General features: G+C 40.6%; 1 protein-coding gene across 2 annotated transcripts in view; it reads left to right on the top strand.

Annotated features, from left to right (window-relative positions):
- The window catches only part of JAKMIP2 (janus kinase and microtubule interacting protein 2), a 152,068-nt gene extending 133,821 nt beyond the window's left edge, over positions 1 to 18,247 (top strand). Inside the window, exons 20-22 of one of the 2 annotated variants that reach the window (XM_010959618.3) lie at positions 2,618 to 2,683; positions 6,429 to 6,499; positions 16,907 to 18,247. In XM_010959618.3, the coding sequence (XP_010957920.1) occupies positions 2,618 to 2,683; positions 6,429 to 6,479 (117 nt within the window). In that variant the 3' untranslated portion in view covers positions 6,480 to 6,499; positions 16,907 to 18,247. The remainder of the gene's footprint in view (positions 1 to 2,617; positions 2,684 to 6,428; positions 6,500 to 16,906) is intronic. The other variant, XM_010959619.3, reaches the window with a different exon arrangement.
- The last annotated feature ends 505 nt before the right edge of the window (positions 18,248 to 18,752 follow it).

The following is an 18,752-nucleotide window of genomic DNA, read 5'->3' as shown; positions in this document are numbered from 1 at the left end:
TGAAGATGTCGAAAACCCAAGGGATCAGCCACATGAAGGTCTTGGCAAAGTGTCCCAGGAGTTAAGGACAGCGGGGGTTGAGTCTCTATTGTGGGAATGGTTGCACTGTTCAGGGAACCGAGAGAAGGCCAGGACGGCAGGAGTACCCAGAGCCAAGGAGAGGCTGGTAGGAGATGGATCTGGAGACATCAGGCAGGGCTGGGTCATGTTGGGGCATGAAGGAGGTTGGTTTGATTCTCCCTTCTTCCTCTTCCTCCTTAAAACTCAAGACCTGCCCTGATCAGGTCACATTCTAAGAGTTCAGATGAGTGTAGAAAGAAAGGACATGATTAGAAGCAGGAGGAGCCAGCAGGAACCTCTCGCACCAGTCCTGATGGGGGATGACGGTGACCTGGTTCACTTGGTAGCTGTAGAGATTTAAAAAAAAAGTTAGAAAAGGGGTGTATTTTGGACCCAACAGAGTTTCCTGTCTGATTGGATGGCAAGGTGACAAGCCGATAGGAAGGAAAAGGAACAAAGCCTGCAGCACCCAGCGTAGCATAACCAGCTCATTTACTAAATAATATTTAGTACAGGCAGCTTCTCTGTGCCCAATACCGCACTGGGTGCTGGAGACGGGTGATGGAGCCACACGTGGTTTTGCCTTGTTTACCTCTCTACTTAATTTGTTATCCCACGTGTTTCATATTTTGTCTCTCCTTCTGGATCTGATAGTTCTTTGAGACCGGAAACTAACTGGAGTCTTAACTATATTCTCCGTTAATCCCCCGCAATCCTGAACACGTCAGGAGGGGCCCGCCAGGCACAGACTTGTTGGCTGAATAGAGTCCGCAGTCATCTCACGTGCCCATGACTTTACTGAGCTAATACTTGTCTCCACATCCCGCAGGCATGTCCAGGATGTACTTACACGCTCAAGGTAGTAATATCTAGCAAGTTTATTCTTTTGCTGTATAGCTTTGGAGCATGAGTGGCACTACGGAAAGACACACAAGCACACACATCACACAAGTATACACATACTGTCCGCATTCATTGTCACGCACATTCAAGGTCAGCCTTGATGGTCTCTCCGACAAAACACACCCTCCTCTCCTGCACGAACCTCAGCCCCTTTCCTGGGAAGCAGGATTTCTCAGTGTCTGCACCTACTGATAGTTGGGGCCCGATGATTCTTGATGGTGGGGGCTGCTCTGTGTATTGTGGGATATTTAGCAGTGTCCCTGGCCTCTGCCTACTAGGTGCCAGTTACACCCCTCCCCTCAGCTGTGACCAGTGATCACATGTGATTGATTCAAAATGTCCAGACAATCGGTGATCATGGTTGCACAACTTTGTGAATATACTAAAACCACTGAATTGTGCACTTTAAAATAAATTAACACACCTTTTTAAAAAATGTCCAGACATTGCCAAATGTCACTTGGGGTGCAAAATCATCCCCACTTGAGAACCACTGTTTTAGAGAGAGGAAGATACGATTTCTAAGATTACGTGTTCTTTGTTCTAGCTTCCCCTTTTTCTCCCCACCTTGCATTGTAAAAACCTCTCTTTCTGTTTTATTATCTCATGTCTCTTCCTTCGTTTTCTTCCCAGACTCCTCTTCTCTATTTCCTAGTTGTCCTCAAAAGAGGCATTAAATTTCAAGCCTCCCCTCTGTAACCCTGTGCTGTGAACATACAAAGCTTTAGGTGGCCAGAAAGAAATTTGAAGACTTTTTTTCACTTTTAAATAATTATTTCTGTAATGTTGATTTCAAATCACTTTGATTACTTGTGCTATTTTTGTTATATTCGATTTTTTTTCCTGCTTTATCATTTCCCTCTTTCGAATATTTTGGAAGTATAATCTCTACTTTGTTTTATGAGAATTGGTCAGTCTTGTTTTGTGAGGAAATGCCACCCTGAAACACAATGGAAATAAGGTTTTTAAAAAATGGTAGAAAAAAAATGAGATTGTTGCATTTATGTGATCCAGCTTTAGCCATTTTTTTTTAAATGTGGTAATAAGCAACCAAAAATCTTAATCCAAATGGTTTACAACAAAGTTTGTTTGTTGCTCACTGGTTCTGGGACACACCGCCGTCTCTGCAGGGATGTGGCTTTCTCAGTAGCACTGCAGCTCGTGTTCCGCTGGCCACATCCAAGCCCCAGGACAGTGGGGTGAGGACCTTACCTCTCTCACTGGGAAGGGGTCTGCAGGGGGAGACTGACTCAGAACAAAGGAGTGGCAAATAGTTTTTTAATACAATCGGAGTGGGAGGGCATAGCTCAGCGGTTGAGTGCCTGCTTAGCATGCACGAGGTCCTGGGTTCAATCCCCAGAACCTCATTTTTAAAAAATTAAATAAAAATAAGTAAATAAACCTAATTACCTACCTTCCCCCCCCACACACACACACAAAGTTCCTTTTTTAATACAATCAATGACAGTGATTTTCACTATGAGTTTGGGTAACTTTTGAAACATGCAACAACCCTCTGGGTATAGAAAAATGTATATGTAATGTTTCCAGATATTAATGTTTTTATTGAAACTTCTGCGTTTTAGGTCAGTGAACAATCTTCTCGTTTAACTTAATGCCCTCTCAAGCTTTTTTTTTTCCCCCTTTCTTTCAGAGAATTCGTGACTTAGAAGATAAAACAGACATTCAGAAGAGACAGATAAAGGACTTAGAAGAAAAGGTACGTGTTTAAGTTCAATATGTATTTCAGTCTTTATTTTTTAGATCAGACAGTAATATCGGCTTCACTCACTGTTTTCTTTCTTCTCAGCTGCTGTGTATCTCACGTGGGTAGGGTAGTTACAGTAAACGTAGACTCTGCTGATACATAGTCAGGCCCCAGGATTCCCGCAAAGCTTCTGCCTTCAGTCATATTTTTGCCTTCTGTATTGATTCCTATTCTTTTCCATGTATGTTTTTGTTTTCTCAGTTTTCCCCTTCCCCATCTTCACTTCTTTTCCAAAAATTTCTTCTAAGTTTTGTTACTCTACTTTGCTCTTTAAAAAAAAAAAAATTGTTTAGTCCCTTTAAAAAAAAATCTTTCCCATTGCTCATAAAAAGCCCTTTCCCCCTTGTGCTGCAATCTCACCTCAGTAATACATCCAGTAATTTAGACTGACACGTGATAATTATGCTCTCCTGTCACTTCCCCAGTGGTCCGAGAGAGTAACTGCTTCTTCCAAGTCAGCCAACACTTCTCGGGGGTAAAGAGGGCATTTGGAAACGTGTGTGTGCTGGGGGAAGGGAGAGGGTGACGCAGGGGTGCTGCCTAGCTGCAATGAGTTGACAGTCTCACATAACCGAGAGTCATCCTGCCCGAGGTGCCAGGAGCACTTGGCAAGAGGGAGTCTCTAGAGTTCCAGTCTCGTAGACTGCAAGCAGCTGCTTGGATCCCTGTGTTGCAAAAATCAATGGTGATTTTGCAGTATCTTTCATGGGCACCCCAGAAGCAAGTAGCAAATCATCTACCATTTCTGAGACAATGATTAGAATTTGGTTCATCCCAAATTGCTTCTGTATGTGAGCTGTCCATGTATGTGAGCTCAGAGGGCGTTGGTAGGATCCAGTAGCCAGGCAGTCAGCCACCTGGATTCTCATGGAGGCTGGGTCTTCATGTACTTATCTGACCTTGGGTAAGTGACTTCATCCCCTGTGTCTAAGCCACATTTATAAAATAAGGGTGATAACGGTCGCCCTCACCTCCTCTCATGGGTTCCATGAGGAACGTATGAGGTCACTTAGATGAAAATTAGGAAACACAGAGAAAGTGTAAGTCAAACTAAAGTACAGTTTTTAAAATTTCCAAATGTAAAGCATGTATCTTACGTAAATTTTTAAAATTGAATTTTCTTGATGTCAGAAGTGTGCTGTTTAGTTCTGCGGGATTAAATGAGGCAAAGGTAAAAGTGCAGTAAACCAAAAACTGAGTCTAATTTCCCAGCGTTTGTCAGGAAGACCCACAGAAGGCAGGGATTGTTTCAGAGCTTCCCTGGTTGTCAAAGGACGCACCCAATGTCTTCCACTTTCCATGTTTTTGAAGGGCTAGTTCTTGGTGCTAGTCGTCCTCTCTGCTAATTCTCAGACAGTCCTGGGCTGGCTCCAGGCGGAAGTCACAGTGAAGACAGTTCTGCCCTATTCACCTGAGGAAAAGCAGACAGAGGAACTTTTTTATATCTAGTCATACCTCCTCAACCCCCTGATATTCTCTTACTAAATCCCATGGAAATTTTGGAAGGAAAGGGATTAAGATTTTGTTCACTGTCAGAATTAAGGGTGAACTTTTTTATTTCACAGTTCCGAACTTCCTAAACATTTATGAAAATAGGTTAATGTACTTAACAGAAAATAAAGATGATTTCGCTATCAAAGAGCACATTCCATGTACAGTGCTAAACTAAGCCATTTCAAGAACAACCCAGTTGGTCTGTGATTAGAGATGTCAACAAGAGATGAGGTTTATAAAGCACCTTCTGTTCACTTGACCTCAATGCTGCTCGCCCACAAGCTCAGTAAAAAGGCTAAAGATCACTTATGTCAGGGATGTTCTTCATTCTTTCCCCAGCGGTACTTGAACACCCCTGCAGGGTACATACAATAGTCCTTCCTTGTTCCTAATTCCCACGCACCTGGGTGGTATAAATCAGGTGATGACAACAAACGTAGCAAAGTTGCTTCCCTCAGGCAGCTCCTCACCATTATCAAAGCACCCCTGCATTCATCATCTCATTTGATTGTCCTGATTATTCTGAGACAGACACAGCAGATATAATCCCCTTTTATACAAGTAATAAAACAATGGCTCAGAGAGATTAAGCAACTTTCCCCAAATCATATGACAAGACTGGCAAATCAAGGCCAGAGGTCAGGCGTCTGACCCTGAGATCTACAGCCTGCCCACCACATGGCATGGAATTAAGACTCTCATTGCCAGCTAGGTGATGGGCATCCGCTCGTGCCCAGAGAGGTGTCTCCAACACCTGACCTCCTCACAGGGACAGTGGAAGCCTTCCAGTCCTCTCCTCCATCCACGGCTGCTACAGGTGCCATCCTGTCACTGTCCATCTTCAAGAAATGAAAAAAAGGGACACAGTTTCTCCTTTTCGTACTGCTACATCAGTCACCCATACGGCTGTTCATACCATGTTTATAACTTGTTCGTGCAGCCTTGGCACACTGAAGCAAGTGCCTTCTAAGTAATGGCGTTAAAAGAAATATGTAAGGGGGCAGATGCAGCTGAGTGGTAGAGTGTGTGCTTAGCATGCACGAGGTCCTGGGTTCCATCCCCAGTACCTCCATTAAAATACGTAAGTAAATAAATAAACCTAATCACCTCCCCCCCCACAAACAAACAAAAAATAAATAAATAAAATATAGAAAAAAGGAAATATGCAAATAACATGCCCAGTATGAGACGACCACATAGGACCCTATTCAAAGATGTCGTGTCCAACAGAACACCCCTGAAGTGTGATAAGGCCAAAGACTTCGTGGCTCCAAGAGTAAATCACCAAGGAAGCCAGTATTTGAAAAAACTGATCTGGCCTGTGATATTTTATTTAGTACACAGTTGGTTTTATACCAGCCCTCCACAAGTGTGTTTTCCATCCAAGTTATCTGCTTCTCTGGTGAAGGGTCTTGGTGACGAGAGACAAGTCAGACTCCATTTAGCTTCTATGAGTCAGACAAGGAGAAACCTCGCTCAGAAGCGTGACAGGCTGGGGTAGCGTCATCCTGTCACCACCTGGAGTGTCCATTGCTGTTAAAAGCATATTTCATACCAATAGGATGACCACATAGCCTCACTCATCCGGGACAGACACAGTTTATACCTGTTGCCCTGATGTAATTACTAACACTGTTCCAGTTCCCTCTCAGGAGGACCCCCTGAGGAGAGTTGAGCATGTGTTTACCCTGCAGATTAATATTCTTCCTACTGTGCCTTAGTCCTAAAACCTAACACATTAGCCAGACAATGATAGCATTGAGTGATTTAAGTGTATGCTGTGATCATTTAAAAAGATTTTAATTACCCTCTCACACATTAAAAATAGAGACAATAGCATGTAATAGAGTAGGACTCAGGAGGTGTGAGCACTAGGCTTCACTGTACCATGAAATTAAGTCTGTTGATTAACTGCTCTGTGCTTATTTTTCTCTCTTATAAAAGTAGGAGCTTAGACCAATCACCTGTAAGGCCCCCTCAGAATTCTAAAACGTATGAGTCGATGTGAGTTGAACACTAGTTATTCACTGCATTTCTTTACCAGTGGAAAAATAAAAGGTATGGTTTTTTGAAACAAAGGGTACTTGGTGTGTATATGAGAAATGGTCAGATTTGAGCAATGTGGAAAAGCTGAGGTTTTGTACTACCTGAATGGCACTGCAGAAATTCAGATTTACATAATCTTCTTCTTTTTCTTCTGCAGTTTCTGTTTCTATTCTTGTTCTTCTCTCTTGCCTTTATTCTATGGCCTTGATGTCAAGGTGCCTCTTACAGGTAAGATTCCATTTACTTCTCAAAATGTGCTTCTAAGAGATATTGGATAAGGATGCTGCCTGTGGTTTCTATGCTCGTGTTTTTAAAAAAAAACAAATACAGTTGGTTTGGTTAGCTTAAATGTGCCATAAAAATGAGAAACAGATCCAGTCAGTTCGGATGATGATTAAAGAAATAAAACAACTATGAAGAATGAGGGATATCAAGAACTTTTTTCTAGTTAACTGCCTTGCTTTGGGGAGTCATGATGTCTCTGGATCTGTGTATTCTCACTGTAGTCTCATTACATAGAATGAGTTGCTTTTCTATCTGCAAAGTGAAGAAATATGAACATATTTTTGGTGTATCTTCCAGCTTGAAAATTCTGCTTCTGTAAATCTAACAAGTTAAAAATGACTGCTTTTTTAGACCCTTTCTCCTAGTCCCTTTTCATCAGGACTCAGGAAAACAGGCTATTTAGTGAAATTGGATCTTGTTTTAAAATAAGGTAACTTGCAATGTCAACTTAGAACAAAAAAGAAGAGTCTTATCATTACTAAATTGTCAAACCCAGGTCTCACAAATATATGTATAAAAGATCTTAGACAGTGATTCCCAATGCTATTAAAAACACAGATTCCAAAGCCTTACCTCCGATTTAATGAAGCAGATTCCTGGCCGTGGGAACGAGACAGAGGGTGAGAGAGGTGGAGGGCAAGGATTGATCTGTGTCTTTACTGAGCGCACCAGCTGATTCTGACGTCTTCCCAGGTCCAGAAACCACAAACCTTAATACCATTATTGTAAAATGAAGAAGGCTGGCTGCTCTTCCAAGTCCCTTTCCCGTGGTCTGGGTCAACTTTGGTTATCCTCTTAGGTTCTATTATACAGGGATGTTTCCTGGACCTCATGTTATGTGACATTTTCTGTAGCAAGTTGAAAAATGGAAGAGGAAACTTTCTCCTCCGTGGGTTTCAGCTCTGTTACCTGGGTGTGAAGCAGACAAGCAAAAGTTCATTAGCATGACCTGACACAAGGAAGGGGTTAAGCAGACACGCCCAGAAAGTCTGCCCATATAACCAACTCCCTGGCTTATTCCTTCCTCCGAGAATTTTCTTTTTGGACTGAAAGTGATCCTTTGTCTGACAAGAAGGGTAGCCTTGCAGCCCATCAAGCAGAGGACTTAGTCTCTTAAACTGAATAAGACTATCTAAAGAGAAGTGGGCGAGATTCTCTAGGAAAGGAGCAACATGGCCGGAACCTCAGAAAACCAACAGCCCTCCCCTACAAAGAACCATAAATAAGTGAGGCAAATAAAACTCAGTTAGGGTGGTCTAGGGAAGAAACCTCAAACCTTACAAATACTAGCTAGCAAATGAATAGCTTTGAACATTAATATCAATAATGATTAACATTTAATGCTGTGGGTGCTGTTTTAAGCAGTAGATACATTAATCCTCAAAAAAAAAAACTTAGAAAGTAGGTGCTATTTTTATTTTTTATTTACTTATTTATTTTTTACAGTTAGAGAAATTGCAGCATGTGACTTTCCCAAGACCACACGGCTACAATGGGCAGGACTAGGATTTGTACCCAGCCAGCCTCACACCAGAGTCCACTTTCAACCTCACTAATGAAAGAGGAGGGCCTTTCTCTCACATTTTCAGCATCACTTATGTGCATATAGATCAGCTGTCAGAGGTGTCCTCTATGATTTGTGTAGTCCTGCTTAGCTCTTGGGATTAGAAATTGCAATGTGCTCATTTCCATACTTTTTCCCATTTTTTGTAACTCCTTGAGAGATGAACAAAATGTGATTTGCTTTTCCCTCCAGAGTAGCACAATAATTGACACTTAGTTATGGTCAAATGAAAAAAACATAATTGTAATTAATAATAATATAGTAAATTAACATGACTGTGAATCTGGGCAGTGTAAATTATGTACAGGGAAAAGGCTGAGTGGTGTAGCGTGTATGGCTTTGCAGTTAAACATCCTGTTACATTTGAATCCTCCCGTTTACTAGTTGTGTGATGGTAGGTTTAGCCCGAGGTCAGTTTTCCTATTCCATAAGATGGTTATGATTAATTATATTAACTATAGCATGGTATTATGTTGAGAGAATTAGATGAGATTATGCATATAAAGGACTTACACATGGACTGGCACATGGTTCAACAATCAGCAACTCTGAGCTAGTAGTATAAAAAACAAGTTGGCTGTCACATTTACTGAGTTTGCAAATATACAGGTTTGAAAATAAAACCTCTAGTACTGCCAAGTAGTTTACCACCAAAACTAAAATGTAGTTACCGCTTTATCTCCTCTTTTCAGAGAATAATTGGGATTATTATAAACAATTAAATATGTAACTTTATATAGAGACATATAACTTTATATAGATATATAACTTTATATATATAATATATATTTTTATATGTAAATAAATAATATATAATACATAATATATTATAATCATATATAATAATATATTTATATATAAATATATAATGATAAATATTTATATAAATAAATAAATATAAAATACCCGGAATAAGACATTACCAGAGAGTGACTAATGCTATGTATATGTCCAAAGCAGGCAAGAGAGAGACAGGAGGAAGTAAGGAAGAAAAATGTGTGGCTTCTTGGCAGGTAGTAAAAACATACTGCAAATAACTGTACAAATATTTTTCCTACTGAATTAATGATTTATGTTCTACTCTTAAACCAAAGACTAACTTAAATTATATATAAAGATACCCTCCTTAAAATGCAGTGACTCATGCTTCTTTCCTTGTAGCATTTACCGAAGTCATTTTTGTCAATGATCTAGTAGCTGCTAAAGGCGCCCGAGAAAGCACGCTGACTGCTCTCGGTGGTTGCTGACTAAATAGCTCAGTTCCGTGCGTTCTAGTGGGACTTTTACTGTAAGCAGGGGAACCCCAGGTAGTTGTAAGAGATACCATCTGCCCACGCATTCATCTTTTTCTTCCAGTTTTATTGAGATATGATTGACATTCAGCACCGTGTGACTTTAAGGGGTACAGCATGATGATTTGACCTACATACATCGCAAAATGATTATCACAATAAATTTAGTGAACATCTATCATCTATAGATACAAAATTCAAGAAATAGAAAGAATTTTGTTTCTTGTGCTGAGAACTCTTAGGATTTACTCTCTTAACAACTTTTATATATAGTATACAGCTGTGTTAATTATATTTATCATGTTGTAAGTTACATCCCCAGTACTTATTTATCTTATAACTGGAAGTTTGTACCTTTTGACTGCCTTCATCCAGTACCTTTCCCCCCCCCACCCCTTGCCTCAGGTAACCACAACCTGGTGGTTGTGGTTTTCTATGAGTTTGTTTGTTTAGTTGGTTGGTTTTGAAGTCTAATTGACCTACAACATTATGTTAGTCCCTGTTACACAACCTAGTGATCAATATTTCTGTTCACTTCAAAATGATCACTAAGATAAGTCTAGTTACACTCCGATCTGTGGTGACACAAAGATGCTACGTAGTTATTGACTGTACTCCCCACGCTGTACATTTCATGCCCATGACTCATCTATTTTGCAACTGGAAGTTTGTACCTCTTGATTTCTTTCACTTGTCCCTTTCCTCCATACATTCTGTACTTTTATGCTAATAAATTGTGTACCACTAATTCTTCCATGTTAGACATCTACCGAGGAAGACAAAGGAAAGAGGAGAATGGAAAGAGTACAGAAATAGCTATCAGCAGTTTTAGCCATTATGTGCAGGTTACAGTGACCCACTGAAAATCCTCCTCTTCTTAGGAGGGTTGGATCAGTGAAGAACACCACAGCCCCTCTGGTCATTTTGTAGTTGGGAAGACCAGACAGATAACAGGTGACCATGATTCTGCATCCATGTACTAGTCATTTTTGATGATACATCTCTAGTGTCAGCCATGAATTCTTGAACTGGCTAGCTCAATATTTTCACTTCCTACCTAGTAACTATAAACCATGTTAAAAGGCACCTAATACTGTATTGTTGTTCTGATCCCCCAAAAACTTAACAATAAATGCTGTATTATAAAAAACCGCCACAGTGACTAGTCACAAATTCTCCATTAAAATAGACAAATGTTTATTTCTTATTACATTTACATTTTTTTCGATCCGTCTTCCCACTAATACCTGTCTGTAGGTGACCTATGGGTTAATGGCTTTATGACCAATCTCTGCAGTATGCGTTCTTTAAGAGAATTTTGCTCCTATTCTTTTATATTGGTTAAAAAAAGAAGTCCATTTGATGCATCATTATATGCTAATTAATCGGCCCTTCCTTTGTGTAAATATATCCATTAGCCTTTATCTAGTCGTATATTGTATCTTCGGAGTCTGTAACAGTGCCTCATATATACTAGGTGCTGAGTAAATTTTTAGTTGACGGACTGAAGTATGGGTGGATGAATAAATAAATACCTGGGTAAATGAATGTGAAAGCAGATTTGTGACATGTTAGAGCAGAGCCCTGGATAACATAACAATCTAATACCAAGATAACTATCCTCTCTGTTCTTTATATGTCATTTGGAGAATAACTTAAAGAATGAATGAACAGAGGAAAGAATATATTCACAAATATATTCTCCCCCAGCGCCATCATGGGGACACCTTACTTTCTGGAGTCAGTGCTTCCCCTCAGACACTCTTATAACTCATTCTTCACACAGCAGCCCAAGCAAATTTTAGGAAACACAAATCTAATCAGCCCCCCCTTCCTTGGGAAGGCATCTCCTTTAGGGTCAAATCGCAGTTCCTTAATGTGGCCAAGAAAGCCTGTCTGGTCAAACTGCAAACAGCCTCTCAGGTTTCCTGTTGCTCCAGGATCTGCCATGAGGAGCCATACTCCCCCTGCCTCCCACAGGGGTCTGTACCCACAGTCCTTGTGCACAGAATACAGTCAGCCCTCTGTATCCACGGGTTCCACATCCTTGGATTCAACCAAAGGTAGATAGAAAATATTTGGGGAAAAATTCCATAAAGTTTCAAACAGCAAAACTTGAATTTGCCACATGCAGGCAACTATTTACATAGCATTTCCATTGTATTATGTCATCTAGAGATGACTTAGAATATACGGGAGAATGTGAGTAGGCTATATGCAAACAGCTCACCATTTTCTGTAAGAAACTTGGACATCCTTGGGTTTTGGTAAGGGGTCCTGGAATTAATCCCCCGTGCCCCCGTGGATACAGAGGGACAACTAAACTTTCCCTCCTGCTTTATCTAATAAACACCTGCTCGCTCATCCCCCAGATCTCAGCTCATTTGTGATTCCCTCAGGAGAGTCTTCCTAGATTTCACTTCTGGTCAAATTTTATATGCATTTCGGGGTTTCCTTTTTGTTTTTTTAATTACTATATCTCTCCTTCATTGCATATAAAATTCATGAGGGCAGAGACCTTACATGCTTTCTCCACTCTTGTACCCCAAATACCAAGACAGTGTCTAGCAGATAACTGACAATCAATAAATACTTTTTTAATGAAAGTGATGATATTACAATAGAAGAGGACATCTTGTTTTATAACTGAAAAAGCACATTTGGTGTCCATTATTTTATGTAATACTTAAACAACCCTGCAGAATAGATACTATTATACCTCTCCAAACATTAATTTCCCAATATAAAAAATTAGCAAGTCATAGCATCTACTGTTTTTCTAATGATTAATAAGTGATATTATATAAGTAAAGTAACCAGCATCGTCCCTGGCTCATAGAAAGGATCGTTAAAAGCCAAGTTCCTCGGACACACCAAGCATTTGTTTTAGATAATGCATTCGGAGATGTGCTCTCGTCTACCTGGACCCCGTTTCGCACAGCACCGTCAACTAGTTAATGTCCATTTGTCCTTCCCATCTCAGTGTAAAATTAGGGACGCAGGGAAGCCTCCCTTGGTGCTCTGGCTTCAGGTAAGTTTCATTCCATATTATTTGTCTTTTTCACTAGGATTCTCATAGACCAGTTATCTAACAACCCTCAGTATCAGCTTCCTCATCTGTGAAATGGAAGTAATAATACCAGCTACCATTTATCGAATACTTTACAATAAATTGTATATAAAGACTGATAGATTGAAAGGTGTTGGGAAAGGCCCTTCGGGTCCTGGGTGGTGTAAGTGGTTGGATGGTCGTGCCCTTTACCGTGAAAAGCATGGATGGAAATCAGGAAGAAGGGACTGCTGTTCATGATTTTGGGTTATTTGTGATGACTAGAGAACAGGGGTTAGCTACAGTTTGGGGGCTTTTTTTTTTTTTAACATTTCTTATTGATTTATAATCATTTTACAATGTTGTGTTAAATTCTAGTGTTCAGCACAATTTTTCAGTCATACATGGACACATACACACTCATTATCACATTTTTTCCTCTGTGATTCCCTGTGCTATACAGTATAATCCTGTCCATCCATTCTACAATTTTGAAATCCCAGTGTATCCCTTCCCACCCTCCACCCCACTGGCAACCACAAGTCTGTATTCTATGTCTATGAGTCTATTTCTGTCCTGTATTTACGCTTTGTGGGTTTTTTTGTTTGTTTTTGTTTTTGTTTTTTAGATTCCACATATGAGCGATCTCATATGGTATTTTTCTTTCTCCTTCTGGCTTACTTCACTTAGAATGACATTCTCCAGGAGCATCCATGTTGCTGCAAATGGCATTATGTTGTCAGTTTTTATGGCTGAGTAGTATTCCATTGTATAAATATACCACATCTTCTTTATCCAGTCACCTGTTGATGGACATTTAGGTTGTTTCCATGTTTTGGCTATTGTAAATAGTGCTGCTATGAACATTGGGGTGCAGGTGTCATCCTGAAGTAGGGTTCCTTCTGGATATAAGCCCAGGAGTGGGATTCCTGGGTCATACAATAAGTCTATTCCTAGTCTTTTGAGGAATTTCCACAGTTTTCCACAGTGGCTGCACCAAACTGCATTCCCACCAGCAGTGTAGGAGGTTTCCCCTTTCTCCACAGCCTCTCCAGCATTTGTCATTTGTGGATTTTTGAATGACGGCCATTCTGACTGGTGTGAGGTGATACCTCATTGTAGTTTTGATTTGCATTTCTCTGATAATTAGTGATATTGAGCATTTTTTCATGTGTCTATTGATCATTTGTATGTCTTCCCTTGGAGAATTGCTTGTTTAGGTCTTCTGCCCATTTTTGGATTGGGTTGTTTATTTTCTTCTTATTGAGTCGTATGAGCTGCTTATATATTCTGGAGATCAAGCCTTTGTCGGTTTCATTTGCAAAAATTTCTTCCCATTCCGTAGGTTGTCTTTTTGTTTTACTTATGGTTCCCTTTGCTGTGCAGAAGCTTGTAAGTTTCATTAGGTCCCATTTGTTTATTCTTGCTTTTATTTCTTCTAGGAGAAAATTTTTGAGATGTATGTCAGATAACGTTTTGCCTATATTTTCCTCTAGGAGGTTTATTGTATCTTGTCTTATGTTTAAGTCTTTGATCCATTTTGAGTTGATTTTTGTGTATGGTGTAAGGGAGTGTTCTAGTTTCATTGTTTTACATGCTGCTGTCCAGTTTTCCCAACACCATTTGCTGAAGAGACCTGTCTTTATTCCATTGTATATTCTTGCCTCCTTTGTCGAAGATTAGTTGACCAAAATTTTGTAGCTACAGTTTGTTAAATCTATATGCCTCTAGTTTTGTGGTCCATAAAGGATCTAAACCACCTTCCAGCAGTTAGAAAACCCTGAAGAACAGTGAATGTTAAGTAGCCTATCAATTGATCTCAACATCTGTTTGCTAAGTATCCTCTGTGAACCAGGCAATATGACAGGTACTTGGATACGAGGATCATAGTCAGAGGTGACATCACCGCATTCGTTGACTTGGTGTCTAGTGACGTGTAGTAAACTCTCAGAAGTGATGGCTGCAATCACTGTTTGCAGAGGAGGAAACTTAGAGCTCAGCGCTGTTAAGCAACCCATTCAGAAGAACCCCTGAGGTTCTGTAATATCCAGAAGGTCTTCTGAATCGAAGGTGAGTTTATATTCTGTACAGTTTTAATTGTAGGGTGCTGACCTTCAGCTTATTGAAAATGGGTCATCTGTGGTGGACTCACTGGATAACCCTTCAGTTATTCAGAGTGCCAGTCTGAATAACTTCAGCTTTGCTGTGAAAATCATAGTTCATTTTACAGATACTCAATTTGCAGAAATTGAACCTTCTGGGAGACTGCCTGTAAGTCCATTTGTTCTTTAAAACCGCATGGTGTTACTCAAACGATGGGCTTTGCTTCAGCTGTGACAGGCAGAAATGATGCATGTGTGCTTTGAAACAGAATTTAGGATTTATCTCTCAGATTATAAAAATTGAAAGTTTGCAAGTAAAACTTTTTTGCTTATGTATTTATATATAAAAACACACTATATATGTGTGTGTATATATATCTAAAGAGAGAGAGGGAGAGCACATATAAACACACACACACCTTAATGCATCTTTTATTCAGGTCAGTTCCCTTCTTTACCAGGGATTTTGGGAGTTTTATAGTTGTGACTGGTTCTTTGGGTCTCTCATCTCAGTGGATGTAAATCTGAATGCAGTCTATTTTTAGCAAAACAAGGCTTTTGCTTATTTCCCTCTCTCATCCTTTAATTAAATCTTAGATGGTTCCCCAGTGTTTTAGTCTCTTCCACTTCTTGAAAGTCTAGCCTAATTTAACTTCAGTATCAGACTGTGTTTCATCTCATTTCTTCCCTCATTCCCAGTGGTGAAGAAGGTGGTTCACCACCCGACTCTAAGAGGTCCCTTCCTCTGCCCTCTCCAAGGTTCAGCTCTTCTGGAGAGCAGGGAGGAGGAGGAGGGGAAGTGATCCTTGCCTCTCACCTCCATGGGCAGTGGTTGTGGCCCTCTCCCTGGTGGCTGATGCTGTGTTTCTGGCTGTTACTGACCAGCTCTTGATGTATTTTCTGTGAGAGGTGATGAAAGACTGGCCATTTGTGGGAATGTGTATGTGAGGTCTTCAGAAGCTGTGCAGGGCATGCCCACTGCACTATCCCCTGCCTGGCTGGGGCCCAGACTCTTCCATTGCCACTCCGGATCCCATCATTGGTGGTACCAGCCACAACTTCTTGCTGGGAAGGAAGTTACTGCCCCTGTCTCTGCCGTGCCATCCTTCTCCAGTTCTCTGCCCAGAAAGACAAAGGAAGATGAGCAGCGGGTGAGCATGGCTCTGTGTTTGAGCAATAGAATGCGAGTCTCCTTTGTGCCAGGACCATCAATCTCTGGGCCTTTTGGTCACCCCCCCCCCCCATTCCCTACCACAGTGTACTCTCATCCCAACCATTGTACTTATTTCCCACTAGTTCTCCTCTGTGACTCCATCACTCTTTCATCTCAGTAAATCTACTCTTTGGGAGTAGACAGAGTGGCTCTGCAAATATGAACTCCAAATGTTTCTGACTTGCACTTATGGCGGCAATTTCTTTGAATCTCAAATTTGCCTCCGTAAGGTAGACTGGAAGCATCCTTAAGGTACTGTGTTCATGTCTACTTTCCCACTACTTTGGATCTTGGTCACCACTTCTGGGGTGCTAGTAAAATCCTGCTACAGAATTAGTATCTTTATAGATGGGGAAATTAAGGGTTGGTGAAGATAAATAACTTGTCCACGGGCATAAAGTGGAAATTCCATTTTTCTCCACCCATGTCGTTCAGACTCTCAAGGCCGTATGTTTAGGCAGTACATAATAACATGTCCTCTGCGCCATTTTCTGGCTTTTATTGGAAGAGAATGTTATGTCCTAAACTTCTACCCAAGTGAAAACCCAGAAGCATGGACTTAAAAAAGAACAGGGCTAGGAGTCCTGACTGGCATAGCCCAGGGAAGCACCTTTTCAGGGGTATCTCTGGGGCCAGCAGGAAATCTGGGTGGCAGGATTCCCAAGGACTCCTCAGGTCAGGACCTTGAGGTAGAGACCATCTGCCATTAAGTAACGTTTGTTGGGGAAGAAGTGTGACATAAAAGTAAGTTGCTGAGAGGCACAGACAGACCTGCTTTTAAAATAACATCTTAAATTGATATTTGGGGGCATGGTGAGCCCCAGAGAAAAGGGCAGTCATGATAATTGCTAGTATTTCAGGCCACTTAGTATGAGACAGGAACTGTTCACTGCTTTACAAGCATTATGTTGCAACAACCCTTGAAATAGATACTTCTCGTTTCTCCTTTTAAATGAAAGAAATTGAGCTTGGAGACTTTCTTTATATAACTTGCACAAGATCATGCAGTTCAAACAGGTGGTAAAGAATACAAAATGTTTTTTCTTTAAAGAAAAAAAGAGTTTGTGTTTTTTTCTGTTTCAGCTGTTGACAGCAGTGATGATTAAAGACTTTCTCCTTCTGTTTTACAGAGAAACCGAAAACACGGATGAGACCCCAGAAAAGCAAATGCTTCTAAACCTTCCAAGATGGCAGAAATGTTTACAGCAGTGAAAGGGAGATCAAAAGCTGAGAACTACCCTGTGGCCAGGACTACAGCTGTGTGTTTTAAAGCCATTATTCAAGGTTTCTTACTTGACAGTTGCTACACGACCCTGTTGAAAATCGACAATATATGCTGCATTTAATGAAACATGTATACGTCAAACCAGAAGGAAAGAACTATAAACATATATCGTGTGAAGGAAAAAAGTTCAGCAATGGAACCATTTTCAGCTGATCAAGCAAAGATGTGTCTTGGGCATGGAACCAAAGTTACAAAGAAACATTCTACCCCTGCTGTGCAGGGGGATCATTTTAATGTAACACCACACCCCACGGAAACACTAGTCCTGAAATAAGCATCATTTTAAAAAATCAAAAGGAAAAAAAAAAGGGTGGTGGGGGTTGAAGCACGAGGAATACCTATGAGGAGCTCTTTACAATAAAATGTTTCATTTGAAAAGTCTGGTTTCTTACTACAGGGATTTGCTTTTCGGTCTTTATTATTGTTTAAAACTCAGGAACAGAGGCATCTGCAGCGTGAGTGGGAAGAAAAGCAGTGTCCGGTGTGTTTTTCTGCAAACGGTGGAGCTTGTGGAAGGCGCTCCGCACAGGACTGATGAGAAGTGGATCTCCGTGACCCTGGCCGGACTGGCAACCAAGGGGAAGGACCCAGGCGCACACAACATGAGAAAGAAAAGCGGATGTTCATGCTCCCCTGGCCTCCTGTCACACCTGTGGTCCGCCACTGACGACAGACTGATCTCGTCCGTACTGAAGATTAAGAAGACGATGCTCTGAATCACAAGCTCCCTGACGTAGTCCTGTTTAGAATGCCAACGACCCTAGGGCCAGAGAGCATCTCTGAATGTTTCCATTTCCAAAGTACTGGTTTTCAAATGGCTGCTTAAAATTGCCTGCGAATAACATGTTATATGATTTGATACACAATAGAGGCGATAAACTTCTACCAACAGTTGAGTTTGCCACAGAGGTGTGACTATTAAATGAAATCATGATTATTTTTAGAAGTATCCTGATATGCTTAGAGCATTCTGACCTCTCGTCATTTAGACTGATAATGATTTTCTTTCCCCAGAGATCTGACCGCAACAAGATAGCTCTACTTTTTTATATAAAAGTAACATTGTGTTTCAGATAAGGTCATTTTCTACCAAGAGACAATTAGAAGACTGGTACTCTTCCTAAGTTATGTAATACTGAGTCTTGGATTCAGTTCTGAGAGCAAATAAATGTTCCTGAAAAGCTAATTTTAGCCTCATTTACTGTAGATAACAAAACAGCCTCAATTTTTCAGATTATCAAGGTTTTATTTACAGGGCTAGCTTTCCAATGCAGTAACAGTGTGTGTAGGGAGCCAGAAACTCTTTCTATGAGATGCTACACAAATCCTTCCCTACATGGGTTCAGTATCTTCCTCTGCAGTTTTAAGCGCTGGCATCTTCAAAGCCAGAAGGATAACTGAAGAATGTACAAGAAAAGCTACAACTGGGTGGGGGGTGGGGGGGAACCACTTTTTGTTCTTATATTTACTGCTGACCCAGGTATCTTTGGCCCAGTCACTTCACCTCTCTGTGCCTCAGTTTCCTCATCTGCAAAATGAGGTTAAAATGCTTTTTCATAAAGGTTTTGTTTTGTTTTGTTTTGTTTTGCAATTCTGGAACAAGAGGTGCTTAAAGTAGCACAAAGTGCTTTGTAATTATAATGATGGCTAGATTTGACTTTCTCGTGTTGAGAAAAAGAGTTCCCTGGCTA

This window comes from Camelus bactrianus, chromosome 3 (assembly GCF_048773025.1).
Source record: "Camelus bactrianus isolate YW-2024 breed Bactrian camel chromosome 3, ASM4877302v1, whole genome shotgun sequence".
In the NCBI taxonomy this organism is placed as follows: Eukaryota; Metazoa; Chordata; class Mammalia; order Artiodactyla; family Camelidae; genus Camelus; species Camelus bactrianus.
The sequence above is the reverse complement of the archived record's forward strand: the minus strand, read 5'-3'. Positions and strand labels throughout refer to the sequence as shown.